The 14,696-nt window shown below is 44.2% G+C and overlaps 1 protein-coding gene across 15 annotated transcripts in view; it reads left to right on the top strand.

Moving 5' to 3' along the window:
* The window catches only part of GPATCH8 (G-patch domain containing 8), an 80,874-nt gene that overhangs the window by 51,232 nt on the left and 14,946 nt on the right, over positions 1-14,696 (top strand). For 7 of the 15 annotated variants that reach the window (XM_060282324.1, XM_060282329.1, XM_060282323.1 and 4 more), the window contains 3 exons: positions 1,086-3,293; positions 5,106-5,192; positions 6,018-6,161. In XM_060282324.1, coding sequence (XP_060138307.1) covers positions 3,267-3,293; positions 5,106-5,192; positions 6,018-6,161 — 258 coding nt within the window. In that variant the 5' untranslated portion in view covers positions 1,086-3,266. The remainder of the gene's footprint in view (positions 1-1,085; positions 3,294-5,105; positions 5,193-6,017; positions 6,162-14,696) is intronic. The other 8 variants (XM_060282326.1, XM_060282333.1, XM_035136457.2 and 5 more) reach the window with 5 other exon arrangements.

A 14,696-nucleotide genomic window follows, 5' to 3' on the forward strand; every position in this document is an offset into this window, starting at 1 on the left:
GTTTGGGGATGCCTGGGGTATGGAGTAGGGGCCATGGTGGATGTATTTACAGGAAGTTCTCCAGCATTCTTAAAAGGAAACTGCTACAGCTAGCTGTGTTCTTGTTTTGTGACACATGTTCCGAGTCTATCCAGATTCTCAAGTTGCCATAGTGGCTAACTAGAGAATTGGATCAGTTTAATTTCTTCCCTCATGCATTGTTTTCCCAGTATAAATCAACCACCTCTCTCCTCCTGACCTGCTGGTCCTGCTGGGAAATGCATACAATCGATTGTGATATTAGTGTGGGTGGCAGGAAAATTTAACTCCCACCCACCCTGTCCATCGTTCATCATTCTTATAAAGTGTCCCACACTCCCCTGGCTTGAACAACGTAACATAGTTGGGAAATTAGATCTTCCACCTCTCATTTAACTTGCCCCTTAAGTGGCAAATGTCAGCCAGGTGGAAACATGTGATTGAATGCTTCATATATCCCCCCCCCAAAAAAATGCCCTCCCCATAGAAAACTAACATGTCAGGGGAAATAAGCTGCAACTTTTAATCTTTTCACTGACATACTAGTTTTTCTTTTGTGAAGTAATAGTCTGCCCTCTATTCTGTGAGACTTCATGCAGGGGGGGCATGATGCCAGGCCCCTCTTCTTCCAGCACCAGTCTAGATACTGTACTAAATGGCGCCATCCCATAGATTAAGAGGCTCCATGTTTCAGACCTTCACCCTAAAGCTCATGGGGATCTAGACTAGCCTTTCTCCACCTTTGATCCCCAAGTGATTGTGGACTACAGCTCCCATCATCCCTAGCCAGCAGGACCAGTGGTCAGGGATGATGGGAGTTGTGGTTGAACAACATCAGGGGACATATTTTTGTTGTAAGTTTACCAAAACAAAAACAAAAAAACCCCACACCTTTGTAAACCAGAGTTGCTGCTTGTTCCCAGTTTCAAGAAGGGTGGGGCGGGCGGACAGAAAGTCTTAGGCGCCACTTTCATTCCTTCCCCCTACACATCCCCCTCCCCGCCCCATAGGCCTGTTTTCTGTCCCTGACAGTTTCCTGCCTAACAAATGGTGTTTCTTTTTTACAGCATAATGATCCGGGACTTGTTGTGGTGATGGTAAACTTAGTGGTAATTTTTAATTTTCAGACTGAATTTACTTCTTTTTTTGTCATCAGAGCACCAAATATGTTAGGCTTACTTTTCTCTGTTGTAGCCTTCATCTTTTCTGCTTGGTCTTTTCATTTCCCTTTTTTTCCTTTCCATTTCTTCATGCACTCTTTCGTGTCTGATCCTTGTTCATTGAGGGGTTAATGCTCAGAAGGGATGTTTGTGTTAGAGCTGCCAAAAATTTGTGGAGAATCACTTCAAATATCAAATTTCTAATATTGTCCCAACTTGATTTCCCGCCTCCCTTCTCCCAACATGTGGTGGGTGTTGTTAGCAGTTGCTATGGCAATTTTCTAGCTAATTGAAAAACTAAAAACTTTGACTGCCTTAGAAAGCAAAAGTACTGATGCATTCTTCATATTATGAAGGAGCCCGCCACAATCACAAACTTGGATACAACAATCACAACTCTTGAAGAAAACAAAACAAACATTTTTTGGGGTAGGGAAATGTGTATAGTTTTTTAATAAGCTATCATGAATTTGGTCCTTTTGCTCAAAATTGCAGTCACTGCTTCTTATACCATTGGGCATAAAATCCCCTCCCGACCCCCCTTTATACTGAAAACGTGCATATACCTATATAAAAGTTACATTGGTGGAAAATGCTATTAGAGAGACCAGTTTTTCTAGATTTGAATCTTTTCAGTCCAGTCCGACATTCCAAATTATAAATATATTGAAAATGGTTCTGCTATATGAGACACTTGTTTGGTTTGGAACCATGCTGATATTCATTCCCAAGTTAAATTTATGTCTGGAAGAGTTTGGAATTGGTTTCTCTTTGTTTTGATGGCACTTCAAGTGCAAAGAACTCTTCACGCTTTATTATTATTATTATTAAAAAACTCCTCACAATGATCTTGTGAGGAAGGCCACAATTCATACTGCAGAGATAAGGAGCAGAGGCAAGGCCACCCGAGTCCTTTGACAGAGGTGAGATGTGAACCCAGGTCTCTTAAGTGCAGCCCTCTGTCAGCTGGACTACACTAGCTCTAAAAAGTCGAAAGGTGTTGATAGCTAACTTTTTGAGACATGGGTTCTCTAAAGCAATACCTCTTGTGCCATGTGGATTGGTTTTGACAATCTGGTCTCCTTATTTTGGCACAACTCAAGCTTGGACATCTTTTGGCCCAAGGGTATAATAATATGTGTATTTGTGTGTATAACAAAGAGAGTATATTATTGACACCGATCCCCCCAAGACAGATAATAAGGGAAGTAAACGTTCTGTTTTTTCACTCAAGGTATGCACCGGATAAGGTAAGTAACTCCTTTTTTCCAGTGGCCTTACATCACAACTCACAGCGCATGTTGTGATGTAAAAATAAACACCCCCCCCCAAAGGCTGTGATAGTCAAAGTGCTCGTCTGCCCCATTTTGCTTTGTTTGGCTGGTTATGAGTGAATTAAAAATACGTACGGAATCTTCAGCATAGTTTGATTAGTTTCAAAGTCAGTTTTCTTCGCAACTAGTCCTTTTCACAGCTTACAAGTAAAGGGTAGGACAGCCAGAGTGGCAGAATCAAGGAGTCCCATTCTTTGGTTGAAAGTCTTAAAGCTTAACATTGCAGAGGGAAGAATTCTGTCTTCCTATGACATCACTTCAGTATTTTGTTTGTAAAGCTGGACTTGCTGGGCATTAATGCATTTTTATTAACTAGAACATTTCTGATCTTCAGCCAAGACCATTCAGGAATACCTAGTATTCTCTTTTATCACCTGAATTTCTCTTTTGTGTTCTTCCTCCATGCCCAGAATTATTTTATCTTCCAGTGTGAGGGTGTTTGATCTCACTGTAAAGTTGCTGGAATATCTGGGCTGAGAGCTGCCAGCAGCAAGGGCTAAAAGCAGGACAGGTCTGGCGCCCCAAATGTGCGGGCTTGTGATTGTAAGCTGTGAGAATGGCTTATGTTTGGTTCTCTGTAGCTTTCTGGTCTCTGCACTCCAAGGCAAGATCTCTAACCAACCCAAACCCAATGTGTACAAAGCGACTCACCAGAGGCTGATCATTCTCCCACCCCACCCAACACACCCCTAACCGGTACTCTTCTCTTGCAGGAAGGACAGATCCCATCCCGATTGTCGTCAAATATGATGTCATGGGCATGGGACGGATGGAAATGGAGGTAAGTGATCTACCATCCAGTGTACAGTTTATGTACATGAGGGCTATAGAGATGCTTTATGCAATAATAAAAATGCAGTGCCTCTGTGCATATGGAGCTCCTTGGGGGAGGGGAGTGCTTTTTGAAGATTTTGAATTTCTTGAATGACTTGACATTGAGAACACAGAATCTGCTCTCTTCCTCCACTTTTCCTTTCCTGGAAAGAAAGTTGTATATTAGCCTTCAATCAGCAAATTGAAATTTTAATTTAACATTTAACAAACATATTATTGGTTCTCTTACTATTCTTGTGCACAAAAGTTCACTTATCCCCTAAAAAGTACAAAACTGCTCCACACTTGTGCCGTGGGGAAGGATACTCAGTTAACACTGTTGATGATGTGAGCAGATCTCACCAAATTTAGGAAAGTAAACTAATGAACTGATGAACTACAATCATGTCGGACGAATGCAGCATATTTTGATTGCTGAGCACACTGGAGAAGTAGTGGTGGCTTCTCTGCTTTGTAGCTGGAGCCAAACATCCTACCCCAGGAGTTCCCAAACTGTGGTCCGCAGGCCTCACTCAGGTGTTCCATGGCATGTTTGTAAAACTATAATTAATAACCATGCAGTCTCTAGCATAGTGCCTTACAATTGCTACAGTTGTCTTCTCAAAACATGAGTGGCGTCAATTTCTGCTAGATGTGGTGAATGCTGTTCATTTAGAAGGCTTTAAAAGGGACCAGACAGAAGGATGGTGGTTTCATGTTGCTATTGTTAGTAGCTATCAGTTATAATAGGGACCCAGGTGGCGCTGTGGGTTAAACCACAGTCTAGGGCTTGCTTATCAGAAGGTCGGCGGTTCGAATCCCTGCAACGGGGTGAGCTCCTGCTGCTCGGTCCCAGCTCCTGCCCACCTAGCAGTTCAAAAGCACATCAAAGTGCAAGTAGATAAATAGGGACCGCTCCGGCGGGAAGGTAAACGCCGTTTCCGTGCGCTGCTCTGGTTCGCCAGAAGCAGTTTTGTCATGCTGGCCACATGATCCGGAAGCTGTCTGCGGACAAATGCCGGCTCCCTTGGCCTATAGAGCGAGATGAGCGCCGCAACCCCAGAGTCGGACACGGCTGGACCTGATGGTCAGGGGCCCCTTTACCTTTACCTTTACCTATCAGTTATAATAATTCAATTTGGGATTTTCAAAGGTTCAGAGGCAGTATAGTCAGGAAGGGACTCTAACTTTGTGTGCTGAAGCTTCCAGGATCTCTTCTGGGCACCCCCAGTTAAAAGCCTCTTCAGGACTAGGAAAAATATCTGCCTGAGACCTTTGTCAGCCAGAGTAGACAGAATTGGCTCTGAATAAGACAATGCAGTCATTTCTTAGACTGGCATGCATTTTGAATGCTGCTTTCTTTTTTAGGGATTAAGCTTCGCAGTATTGTGGGGGGAACTGTCCTTTTTTCTTTTTCTTTTTCTTTTTTTGATCCTATTAAAACCTTAATGTCAGGCTCCTAGTTTTGTGCATCTTCATGCTTAGAGATATTTTTATTTCTTAAATGGTGTATAAATCTTTCTAAATCAATTAAATAAATAAAACTAATTTCCTTGAAACAAAAATCCATTACTTAGCACCTGGTGTCCCTACTGGGGGTTCGCCAGCATGGAAATATTAGCTAATTGTTTTGTGTTTTGTTCTCACTGTGGGGACGAACAGATGCACATTGGAGAGGAATCAGTTGCATGTTTGCTCCATGTGACGTTTTCTTGACTGGTTGGGTAATGCTCAGTGTGCATGCATGGCTGACTGATCTCTCTCTGCTTTTGTTGATTAGCTTGATTATGCCGAAGACGCCACAGAACGGAGGCGGGTCTTGGAAGTGGAGAAGGAAGACACCGAAGAACTGAGACAGAAGTACAAGGTACCCAAATGAATTCCCTCTACTGTGGATAAAACGTCTTTGTGCGGACTCATTTGGTCACACATGCACAAGACAGAAACTTTATAAACCGGTCAAGGGACAGGATCCATAGAGTGGTTGCTGGAATTCTTGCAAAGACACTGAACTAGGGAAAGCACACTCAGGATCCTTTAAACCTAGATTATTATCACCTTAACTGTTCATTCAGGTTTGTTTGTTCACATGGCTGATGGCAGAGGCCAGAGCCTGTGCTTCTCTTCAGTTCTTCAGTTGCAGGTAACTGACAGACTTTCCTGTACTTGGGAAGGGAACAAACTCCCTGCAGCTGCTCCTTCTCTGGCCATTAAATGGGCCCGTGTTGGTCTCCCGCTTGCCATGATGATCTTTCCTGGTAGCAGGAGGTGCTGCCTCAGGGCCCGTTTGAGCCCTGGCCAGTGGCAGAGGCTTCTTGGATTCTGCATTCCTATGGCATCTAGCAGCTTAAAAAAACCGGTATAGTGGTACCTCCGGTTGTAGACGGGATCTGTTCCGGAGGTCTGGTTGGATCCAGAGGTTTCCGCAACCTAAGGACCGCTTCTGTGCATGAGCACGCGGCAAAACCCAGTAAAATACTTCTGGGTTTGCTGCTTTCGCATCCCGAAGTTTACGTAACCAGAGGGTTATGTAACCAGAAGTACTACTGGCCTAAGCAGTGAGTTGAAAAGTAGCGGCAAAATAGACTGTTGCCAGTAGGCATTTTTAATGCTTTCTAGAGCCTTTCCTGACCATTTTTGTTGTTGTTGCACTAGTTAAACAAAGTGTAATAGACTCTGTCTGCTGTTGCAGGATTATGTGGACAAAGAAAAGGCGATTGCCAAGGCCCTTGAGGACCTTCGAGCAAATTTTTACTGTGAGCTCTGTGATAAGCAGTACCAGAAGCATCAAGAGTTTGACAACCACATCAGTTCCTATGACCACGCTCACAAACAGGTAAATGGGCAGCCTATTGTCTTATGTGGTTTGATCATCTTCTTGTTGGGAGAGGCAGTAGTTTTATCCATACAGTGACTTTATTTTCTGTTGTCTGCTTTGCCGCCGTCTTCCCCACAGTCTGCCTTGATGCCCCATAGTTTAGTGCAGGGATGTCCAACAGGTTGATCGGGGCCTTCTTTTCCTTTGCTTTTGTCTAAGAGCACCCGACCCTGCCCCCTCTCCCCTCCCTGCATTTTATCCTGTTCCATGGAACAAAGAACGGAGTTTTTGCAGCGATATTTTGGTGAGCGAGTAATCCTCTTGCCCCTGAAAGTTAGGTGCCCCCCCCAACTGAAGTTTTTACCCTGCACCCATCTCTTAAAAAAAGCTCAAAAACATTGACTTGAACCCCAATAAAACGGGGGTAGATCACCTCCAGTTTATAACTCTGCGAGTAGATCGCAGTCTCCTAGAAGTTGGCCACCCCTGGTTTAGTGAATGATTGCAGCTGAACTGAATCCTAGCATCAAGTGTTAATTTTTTGTCCTGACTTGGAAGGAAATTAAGACAGCACCTGTTTTGGACTTTGGTAGTAGGTTATTAGCTTAAAGTTGGGGGGGGATGATTTAGAGTTATGGAAATTGATATAGTTATAAATAGTTATAGATTTTGTGTAAATATGTCAGGCTCGAAGGCTTTCACATCTAATGTAGGAGATAAACAGTTGGAAGCTTTTGATAATGTAGAATGGACAACATTACACAATAGAAAGAGAGCTCATTAGATCATTAGTGCCATTTTGATATTTTTGGCAAACTGTTAACAGACAGAATGATCCTCATTTACTGGCCAGGTCTTTTAAATCCTGTTTGCCTGATTTTTGCAGTAGATAAAAGTGTAAAAAGCAGGTGAAGGGGCTCAAGTTTCCTTTGAAGCTCCTCTGACCTGTGTAAACCTGAATGTGAGACTGTAGAAGACTGTGATCTCACTTAGTGGAGTGATCTGAATTCTGGGCATGCCCAAAAGCATTCATGTTCTAAGGCTAGGATTATCAACATGAGATCACTGACACCCTTGAGAGCTTGACCTGGTGCCCATGAGGCCTCTGAGAGTCTTTCCTCTTTCCTCTTTCAACTCCTTGTGTTTTTCAAAGTTCAGTTTGGCATTTGAGCAGCAGAAAGCAGAGCAACAGAGATGTTAGAAGGGAAAGGGAGGAAGAAAACAGAGGTGCAAGGAAAGATAAGGTGTGGTGCCAATGGAGGTGGATGGGGCGGGGAGAATAAATTTGTGTGAGAGCAGGGATTCACACATGCCTGTGTCAGATTCAGAAAAATGGGTCTTCTTTGAATTGCGTAATTTCTTCAAGTTTCCTCTTCCCCCAACAGTCATCAAGTTGCAGGTCATATCTGCCTCCATTGACTAAACTGCGAAAATCATACATTCAGTGCTTTTTACTGTGCATTTTGCTTCTGTGTGCAGTTTGCTACTGGAAGCTTTAATTTAGTGGGGTTTAAGGGGACGCTGTGTAAAATCTGGCATACTCAAGTGGATCTGTTTTTAATTCTGTTAGATCTCATATTTACCCGGACTCCTTGGAATAGTAGAGAGATCCATATGCATGTACTTTTGCTCTTTCTGTTTGTCTAGCAGAGGGAAAGGGATGGAGAGCTGCCAGGGTGGTGCTCACAACACTCTCTCATATGAGCCCAAAAAGGTTGGCAACCCCTACTTATGTCACTGTAATCAGGTCCCAAAACTGAGGCTTGGGGAGTGGGGTAATACTTCAATCAATCTGACTTTGTTGCTTTTATTGTTTTGTTGTTTACTGTGGCTTTGAAGTGTTATAGCTTTAATTCAATATTGATTTTGTGTAGGCTTTAACTTCTCTTAGCTGCTTTGAATTTCAATAAAGGAGGGGGATAATATTCATAAAATATGTGCTTCATGTTTGAACATTTAGATTTTTTTTTAAAAAAAACATAATCAATAGTTCTTGGGAATAGACGGGCATTGGAGGAAACAGCTAAGATTGCCAATAAGGCTGGAGCCAGCAAGTACTATGTGTGTATTGACAGGAAACCTTGTAAAGTTCTGAAGACAACAACACCCCACTGGATATTAAGCTTCTTGCTGATTTTTGAGTGTTTATTAAAGACTGCTAGATTATCTTCCAGCTGACACACACAAAGGCTAGAAAATTTGTTGGGCAGAAATCTACTTTAAAAAAAAAAGCTGAGATTGCCAAAACGTCAAATTGTAATATGCCATTTTTTCTGGGGAGTACTGGCTGGTATATGAACTTTAATCCGGCTGAAATCTTGTCAGTCTTGTCAGTGATAGAAGATAATGTGCCAAAAAAACAACAACACAGCTATTTAGGAAGGAGATCCAGACTCTGATATCTATTGAGAAACTGGAAATTTTGGTTGATGACATGAATATAACATGTATTACTATCCTGATGTGTTTGAAAATAGTGGCATTCTCTGTTTCAGGAGTTAAATCAACAAATTCTACAACTTACATTTTTCTTATTTCCAGATAAGGAATTTTCTGTCTATGCTAGTTAGAAAGAAAACATTCACTTCTCAAAAAATCTGAAGGATTTTGAAAAACTGTTTGGGCACAATTCCTTGTCCTCTAAAATAGCTGCATCCTAATATGCATTAGGTGGGTGGCGCTGTGGGTTAAACCACAAAGCCTAGGGCTTGCCGATCAGAAGGTCGGTGGTTCGAATCCCCGCGACAGGGTGAGCTCCCGTTGCTCGGTCCCAGCTCCTACTCACCTAACAGTTTGAAAGCACGTCAAAGTGCAAATAGATAAATAGGTACCGCTACAACAGGAAGGTAAACAGCGTTTCCGTGTGCTGCTCTGGTTTGCCAGAAGCGGCTTTGTCATGCTTGCCACATGACCTGGAAGCTGTATGCCAGCTCCCTCGGCCAATAATGCGAGATGAGTGCCGCAACCCCAGAGTCGGTCATGACAGGACCTAATGGTCAGAGGTCCCTTTACCTTTAATATGCATTACTACTGCAAATGTAAAATATTACCAACAGAAATGGGGAAAGCCTCTGCAAAGGCAAATTCCTCCAGAAGTTTGATCTTTATGCTTTGAGCATGGAAATCAATTTGCCGTGAGCTCCATGTTGACAGCTGCTTGAACTGTATGCATACAGCAATGCAATGACATCTAACATCTCATAAGTTAGGCAAGATCTATAAAGTTGGCAATAATAATTGCTTGTGCTGTGCCAGAAATGAAGCAGACTTCTTCCACTTAAGGTGGACATGTTATAGAAGCTCACGCATTTTGGAAAATGATTGCCCAAGAGAGATCATCCCTTATTAATGTTAATGTACCTATGGATCTTAATTTTATGCCAGATTTAGTCTCCAGAAAGAAACACAATGTATGTATTAAATCATCCGGTAGTAGCTGCAAGACTGGTTTCTTCTCATCATTAGAAAGTAAGGTGATACCTTCAAAACAAGAATCGCTGCAAAAAATTGTAGCATTCCATTTCAAATTCATTAAAACATGTTAATAAAATATAGAGCCCAGTAGTTATCCTATATAATAATGTCCAAGTTGTCCCTGCGTCCAAGCTGTCCCGTGTGTCCCTGGGTCACTGCGCATGTCCCCCAGAGACACAGGGATTGGACGGAGAGACTGCACCCGCGCGCACACACACACACACGCTCCCCCCCCCCGCCAACCGCCGCTTGCCCTCGCCCTCGCCTCTCGCATTGCCGTTAGAGAAGCCGCAGCCCCTTAGCCCACACAGCCAATGAACACGAGGGAGGACATAAGCAGCCACCACGGAGCTCGCTGACGGCACCTTGCCTCCGCTCCCACCTCATTTAGTGAGGGGGAGTGAGGCGCTCAGCACAGCACAGTTTGCAACATAGCAAGATACATTAAAATCAACTGCTGCAGATGTAAGAAATACAGTTGACAGTCAGGGAAAGACTCAATAGTCTCTCTCTTTCTCTCGGCCCTCTCTGCACCCCGCCGGGCAGGTCTACTCGGGAGGAAGCGGGCTTCAGAAGGCTGCCCTCCCCTTCTCCTCCCAGACGCAGCAGCCGAGCGCAGAGAGGGAGGTTAGGAGGAGCAGTGGCGGCAGCAGCAGCAGCCTGGCTGCACCAGGCAGCTCATAGAAAGGCTTTTCCGCTTTCTACCCACCCCTGCCCCTCCCCCAGCCCAGCCTCCCCTGGAGAATGAGAGAGAGAGACCGGGAGAGAGAGAGCTCTAGGCGCTCGCTGCTTTTTGCCTTGCAGCCTCCCATGGAGAGCTTTCCCGCGCGCGCCGGCTTCCCTTCGCAGAAACAAGCTCCTCCAGAAAGCCTGCGTTTCCACAAGCCCCTACCACCTTGCGCAGAAAGGGGTGCTTTCCTCTCCCTCTCTCGCCTTGCCTGCTTTGCCTGAAGGCCCCCCTCCCCACCACACTATAGGTAGGCATTGTTTGAGGCGCAAATACGGTGCCTGAGGTGGCTCTCCCAGCAAGCACCCTCTCCAGCTCTTGCCTGCAGCGCTCTTTGAATCCTGTCTCCATGCTACCCATGGCATTTCCCCTGCGCTAACACCAGCCCTTACCTATAACTCTCTGGGGCATGAACTCGACCCTTCCTGCACTCAGCCCCAAGGGATAAGAATCTACAGCTCTTAAGCACCTCTCTATTCCCCCCATTTCACCCCCAGCATATTCTTGCACTCTAGCTCAGGTTTTAGACTGTGTGAGATTGCTGTGTGTGTGTGTGTGTGTGTGAGAGAGAGAGAGAGAGAGAGAGAGAGAGAGAGAGAGAGAATCAGAATTATAGAGCTGGAAGGGACCTGGAGAGCCCTGTAGTACCCTTCCATGCAGTGCAGGAATCTTTTGTCCAACGTGGGGATCGAACCCAAAACCCTGAGAGGAAGAGTATCATGTTCTACCTATGGAGCTCAGGGCTAAGAGAGAGGTGTGTGTGTGTGTGTGTGTGTGTGTGTGTGTGTGTGTGTGTGTGTGTAAGAAGGGGGTATGGTTTGGCCCTGCCCACCTTTCCCCCCAGAGAACGTATTTGTCAGGTTCCCCACCCCTACCTTCAAGGGATTGTTGTGGGTCCCTAACCCCAGGCATTCCTGTTTAGGGCCTCCAGCTCAAAGACGGCTAGCTGGCAGGCTGCATCAGCCCCCCCCCCCCAATGACTCTCCTCCCTTGCAAAAAAAAAAATGTCATCCTTTCACTGCTCCTGTGCTTCCCTGCTGTGAAGCCATCATGCCAAAAGGGCTTTTTTGTGGTGCCTCAAGGCTACCCACTTCCCCAGTTCAGTCATACCTACCTACATATGTTCCACAACATATGTTTCACCACATATGTTCTAGCACCCGTTATTTTTAACGGGCTTCAAGATACTAGTTTTTTATAAATAACTGTTTGTCACTGGTCTATGACTCATTTGGATTATTAAACCCTGTGTAGAGGGGATAATCTTTCTATTGTAAAAGTATTTTATCTTATGGAAAGGTGACTTGTGTGTGGAGTGTATGTTTTGATATTTTTGTACATTTTGATACTTGTCTCGGAACATGGTGAGAGGACACAATTCTGTTTAATTACCCCATATTGGTCCTGGTGGCAGCATCACCCTTCTCTTGTGGAGTAGGAGAGAAGTCCCTCAGTCATTTGGGGCAAAATTATACAGATGTCACAATGAAAAGAAAACAGGAAATGAGATTGTAAACCTATTTTGCCAGCGAATATGCTAACTGCTGAAAGCACATTTTGAGTTGTATCCAAATTCTTCAAGCTTAGAAGTACAGAGAATAACCATTAACAAATGAGATCATGGTGGTTATGTATACAGTACTAGTATAAGCCTAATCTTTGGAGCATCATAAAGTGTTCCAACTAGGGGAGATTGTTTCCGGAAATCAGGAAACTCAATGTCTACCTTTTGCTTTTTTTCACGGTTCAAGAAGGAAAGCATTTGTGCTTCAAGGCATTTTTGCTTCACACCTTTCTTAAAATAGAGCAGGGATGAGGAATCTCAAGCCCACAGGCTTAATGAGGACTGCCAGGCTGTACCTGCCATTCACCTGATGTCATATAAAACGTCAGGTGTGGAGCAGGGAAATACCTGGCTCACCCCAAAGGGGAAGGGACTTATCAGTGGTGCCTTTCAAAGCCCATTTCAAATCATTGGCTCAAGATCATGCTTTGAAATGAATTTCTGAAGGTCCTTGTGAATTAAAGTCACCTAATATAATAGAGATGTCAGTTGATAGGCAAATGGGTGACTCAACCCACCTGTCAGACATGGACTGTGAAGAAGGTGGAATCTAATGATTTGGCCCACCTGCCTGATCTAGTCCCCACCCCTGAAGTAGAGAGAAGAAGCTTCACTTGTCCTTTTGTTAGCTGAGCTGAAGATTGGTTCGAAAGCACGCTAGGTCAAAAGGTAAATTCAGGTCATATACCTACTGGTGAGAGGATTTGTTATGTCACTCCATCTCTTAAGTTGCTCATGGCTTACATTTTTCATCTCTTCCTCCAGCCATGTGCATCCTCCCCCTCTCCCCCCGCCATGATCTGTGCCAAGATTTAATTTGAACTGCAGCATTTCACCAGCGCTCAGTTGAAGATCTGCTGCAGCAGCAGCTTTTTTCCATGACCCTGCAAGTAGTCCACTTCAGCAGTGGATGTCAGCCAACAACCTCTTAGCTTCACCTTTGCCTATGGAGAGAATGCATGGTCACTTATATATATACACACTTACTTTGGGATTAATTGTTGATGAATGTGTCAAGGAAGCCAATTCGAGCCCCTGAGCAAATCTCCTCTTGGAACATGAAGAAATGACTTTGGTTATTAGTGAGTTAAGCTCACCTTGTGTTTGAAATAAATCAAGTACAGGCAATTTAGATGTTGGTCCTATGTGGCTTGCTATCTTGCCTTCACAACAACACTGCTCTCTTGCAAAAAAGAAAAAGAAAAGGAATCTACATTAATATACCTTGATTGGGGAAGCTTATAACATGTTAGAAAGCTTCCCTCTTGGTGTATTTCCTCCTTCTACTTCCCTTAGCTGCTTTCCCTTCCTTAGTCCCCTGTGCTCTTGATATTCTTTTTTTAGAATAATTTTTATTAGATCAGGGCTTTTGAAAAATTGTCAATTTACTTGCAGTCCTTTTGCTCTAACTACATTCCTGCCAACTCAGTTGAATTTTCACCCTCAGCTTTCCTCTCCATTCCCACCCCGCTATTCTTCCCATGTCCCTTGAACCCACTCCACCCTACTTCATTGCTCCTTCACTGATAGTGTTCCTTCCCCTAAACGTGGCATCGTTATCCTTGTCACTGTGGCGCACACACACACACACACACACACACACACGAAAAGTCATGACCAGGTAGAAATGACATGGTTGTTACTCTTCAGGGAGGAATTAAACTTCGGGAATGGCATTTTCAGCTATTTGAGCTGCTCTGATTCTCACTTCCATTTAAAACAAGGCCCAGTAAGAGAACAGTAACAAAGATGGGAATGTAACTTCCCCACATTTTCCTCTTTAGTTCTCAAATAACACCCTAGACTTGAAAGCAGAGCAGTCTGAGAACATGTGCAAACTGCATTCCACATGTTTCTGATGCTCCATTAGATTTTGTGGGCCAGATCATCCTTACTAGCATGCTATAATGAGCAGAAATATTTTTGCAAGTGGAAGTTGTCCCCCGCATCATATGGCTGCGCATACAGGCTTGCTTTTGAGCAGAAGTCTTGACACCTCCATCACATTTTGTGTTCGTGGTTTTGCTTCTCTATTTCTTTTAATAGCGCTTCCCTAGACATAAAATGCTACCCGGTGTCACCTTTGGTGTTGTTCGGGGTCACTTCTTACAGGAATTGATTCAGAAATCTCTTAAATGCCCACGCAACACATTGCCACAAAGAGCAGCACTGCCAGAGGAAGTAAATGGAAGCAAGCAGACCTCTGAAAGAGCCCCTTCACCCGCAGGCTTTCCGATTCTGTGCTCACATCACAACAAGTGTGTGCATTCATGTGATTTAGGCATGCTCCGCCAGGCACTCCCACATACAAAGCCAAACCATGGAACTCCCTCGAGTAAGAAGGAGGAAGAAATGCGTCTCCGCATGCATCATATGTCAGCCTTCAAATATGCTGAGGATCACTTCACAAGGCAGGGAATGTCAACAACATTGCTGGATCAAACAATTGGGAAGATTCTGTGAAGAAATACCAAGGCTGCTTGGGTCACTGTTGAGAAGCTAAAGATTATCTGTAGTCCCTTTGTGCCAGTATTGAGGGCGAGCAGGGTGGGGCGGGGCGTGATCTTTAGCCAAATGTGCCAAGACTTGGAGGAATGAGGTGGTGCCCCCCCCCTTTGGCTTACCCAACATGTGATGTGCAATGCATAGTGGGAGCCAGGCTGTTGATGCTGCTCAATAATGTGTACAACAAAGATTATAATGCCTACTTAGCAATGAAACTCCCTGGTTTGCATGTCTTATATTAGTGGGCTGTTGTGAAGAGCAGATGAGGGAACTTGCATACCTT

This window comes from Zootoca vivipara, chromosome 13, assembly GCF_963506605.1.
Source record: "Zootoca vivipara chromosome 13, rZooViv1.1, whole genome shotgun sequence".
Lineage (NCBI taxonomy): Eukaryota > Metazoa > Chordata > Lepidosauria > Squamata > Lacertidae > Zootoca > Zootoca vivipara.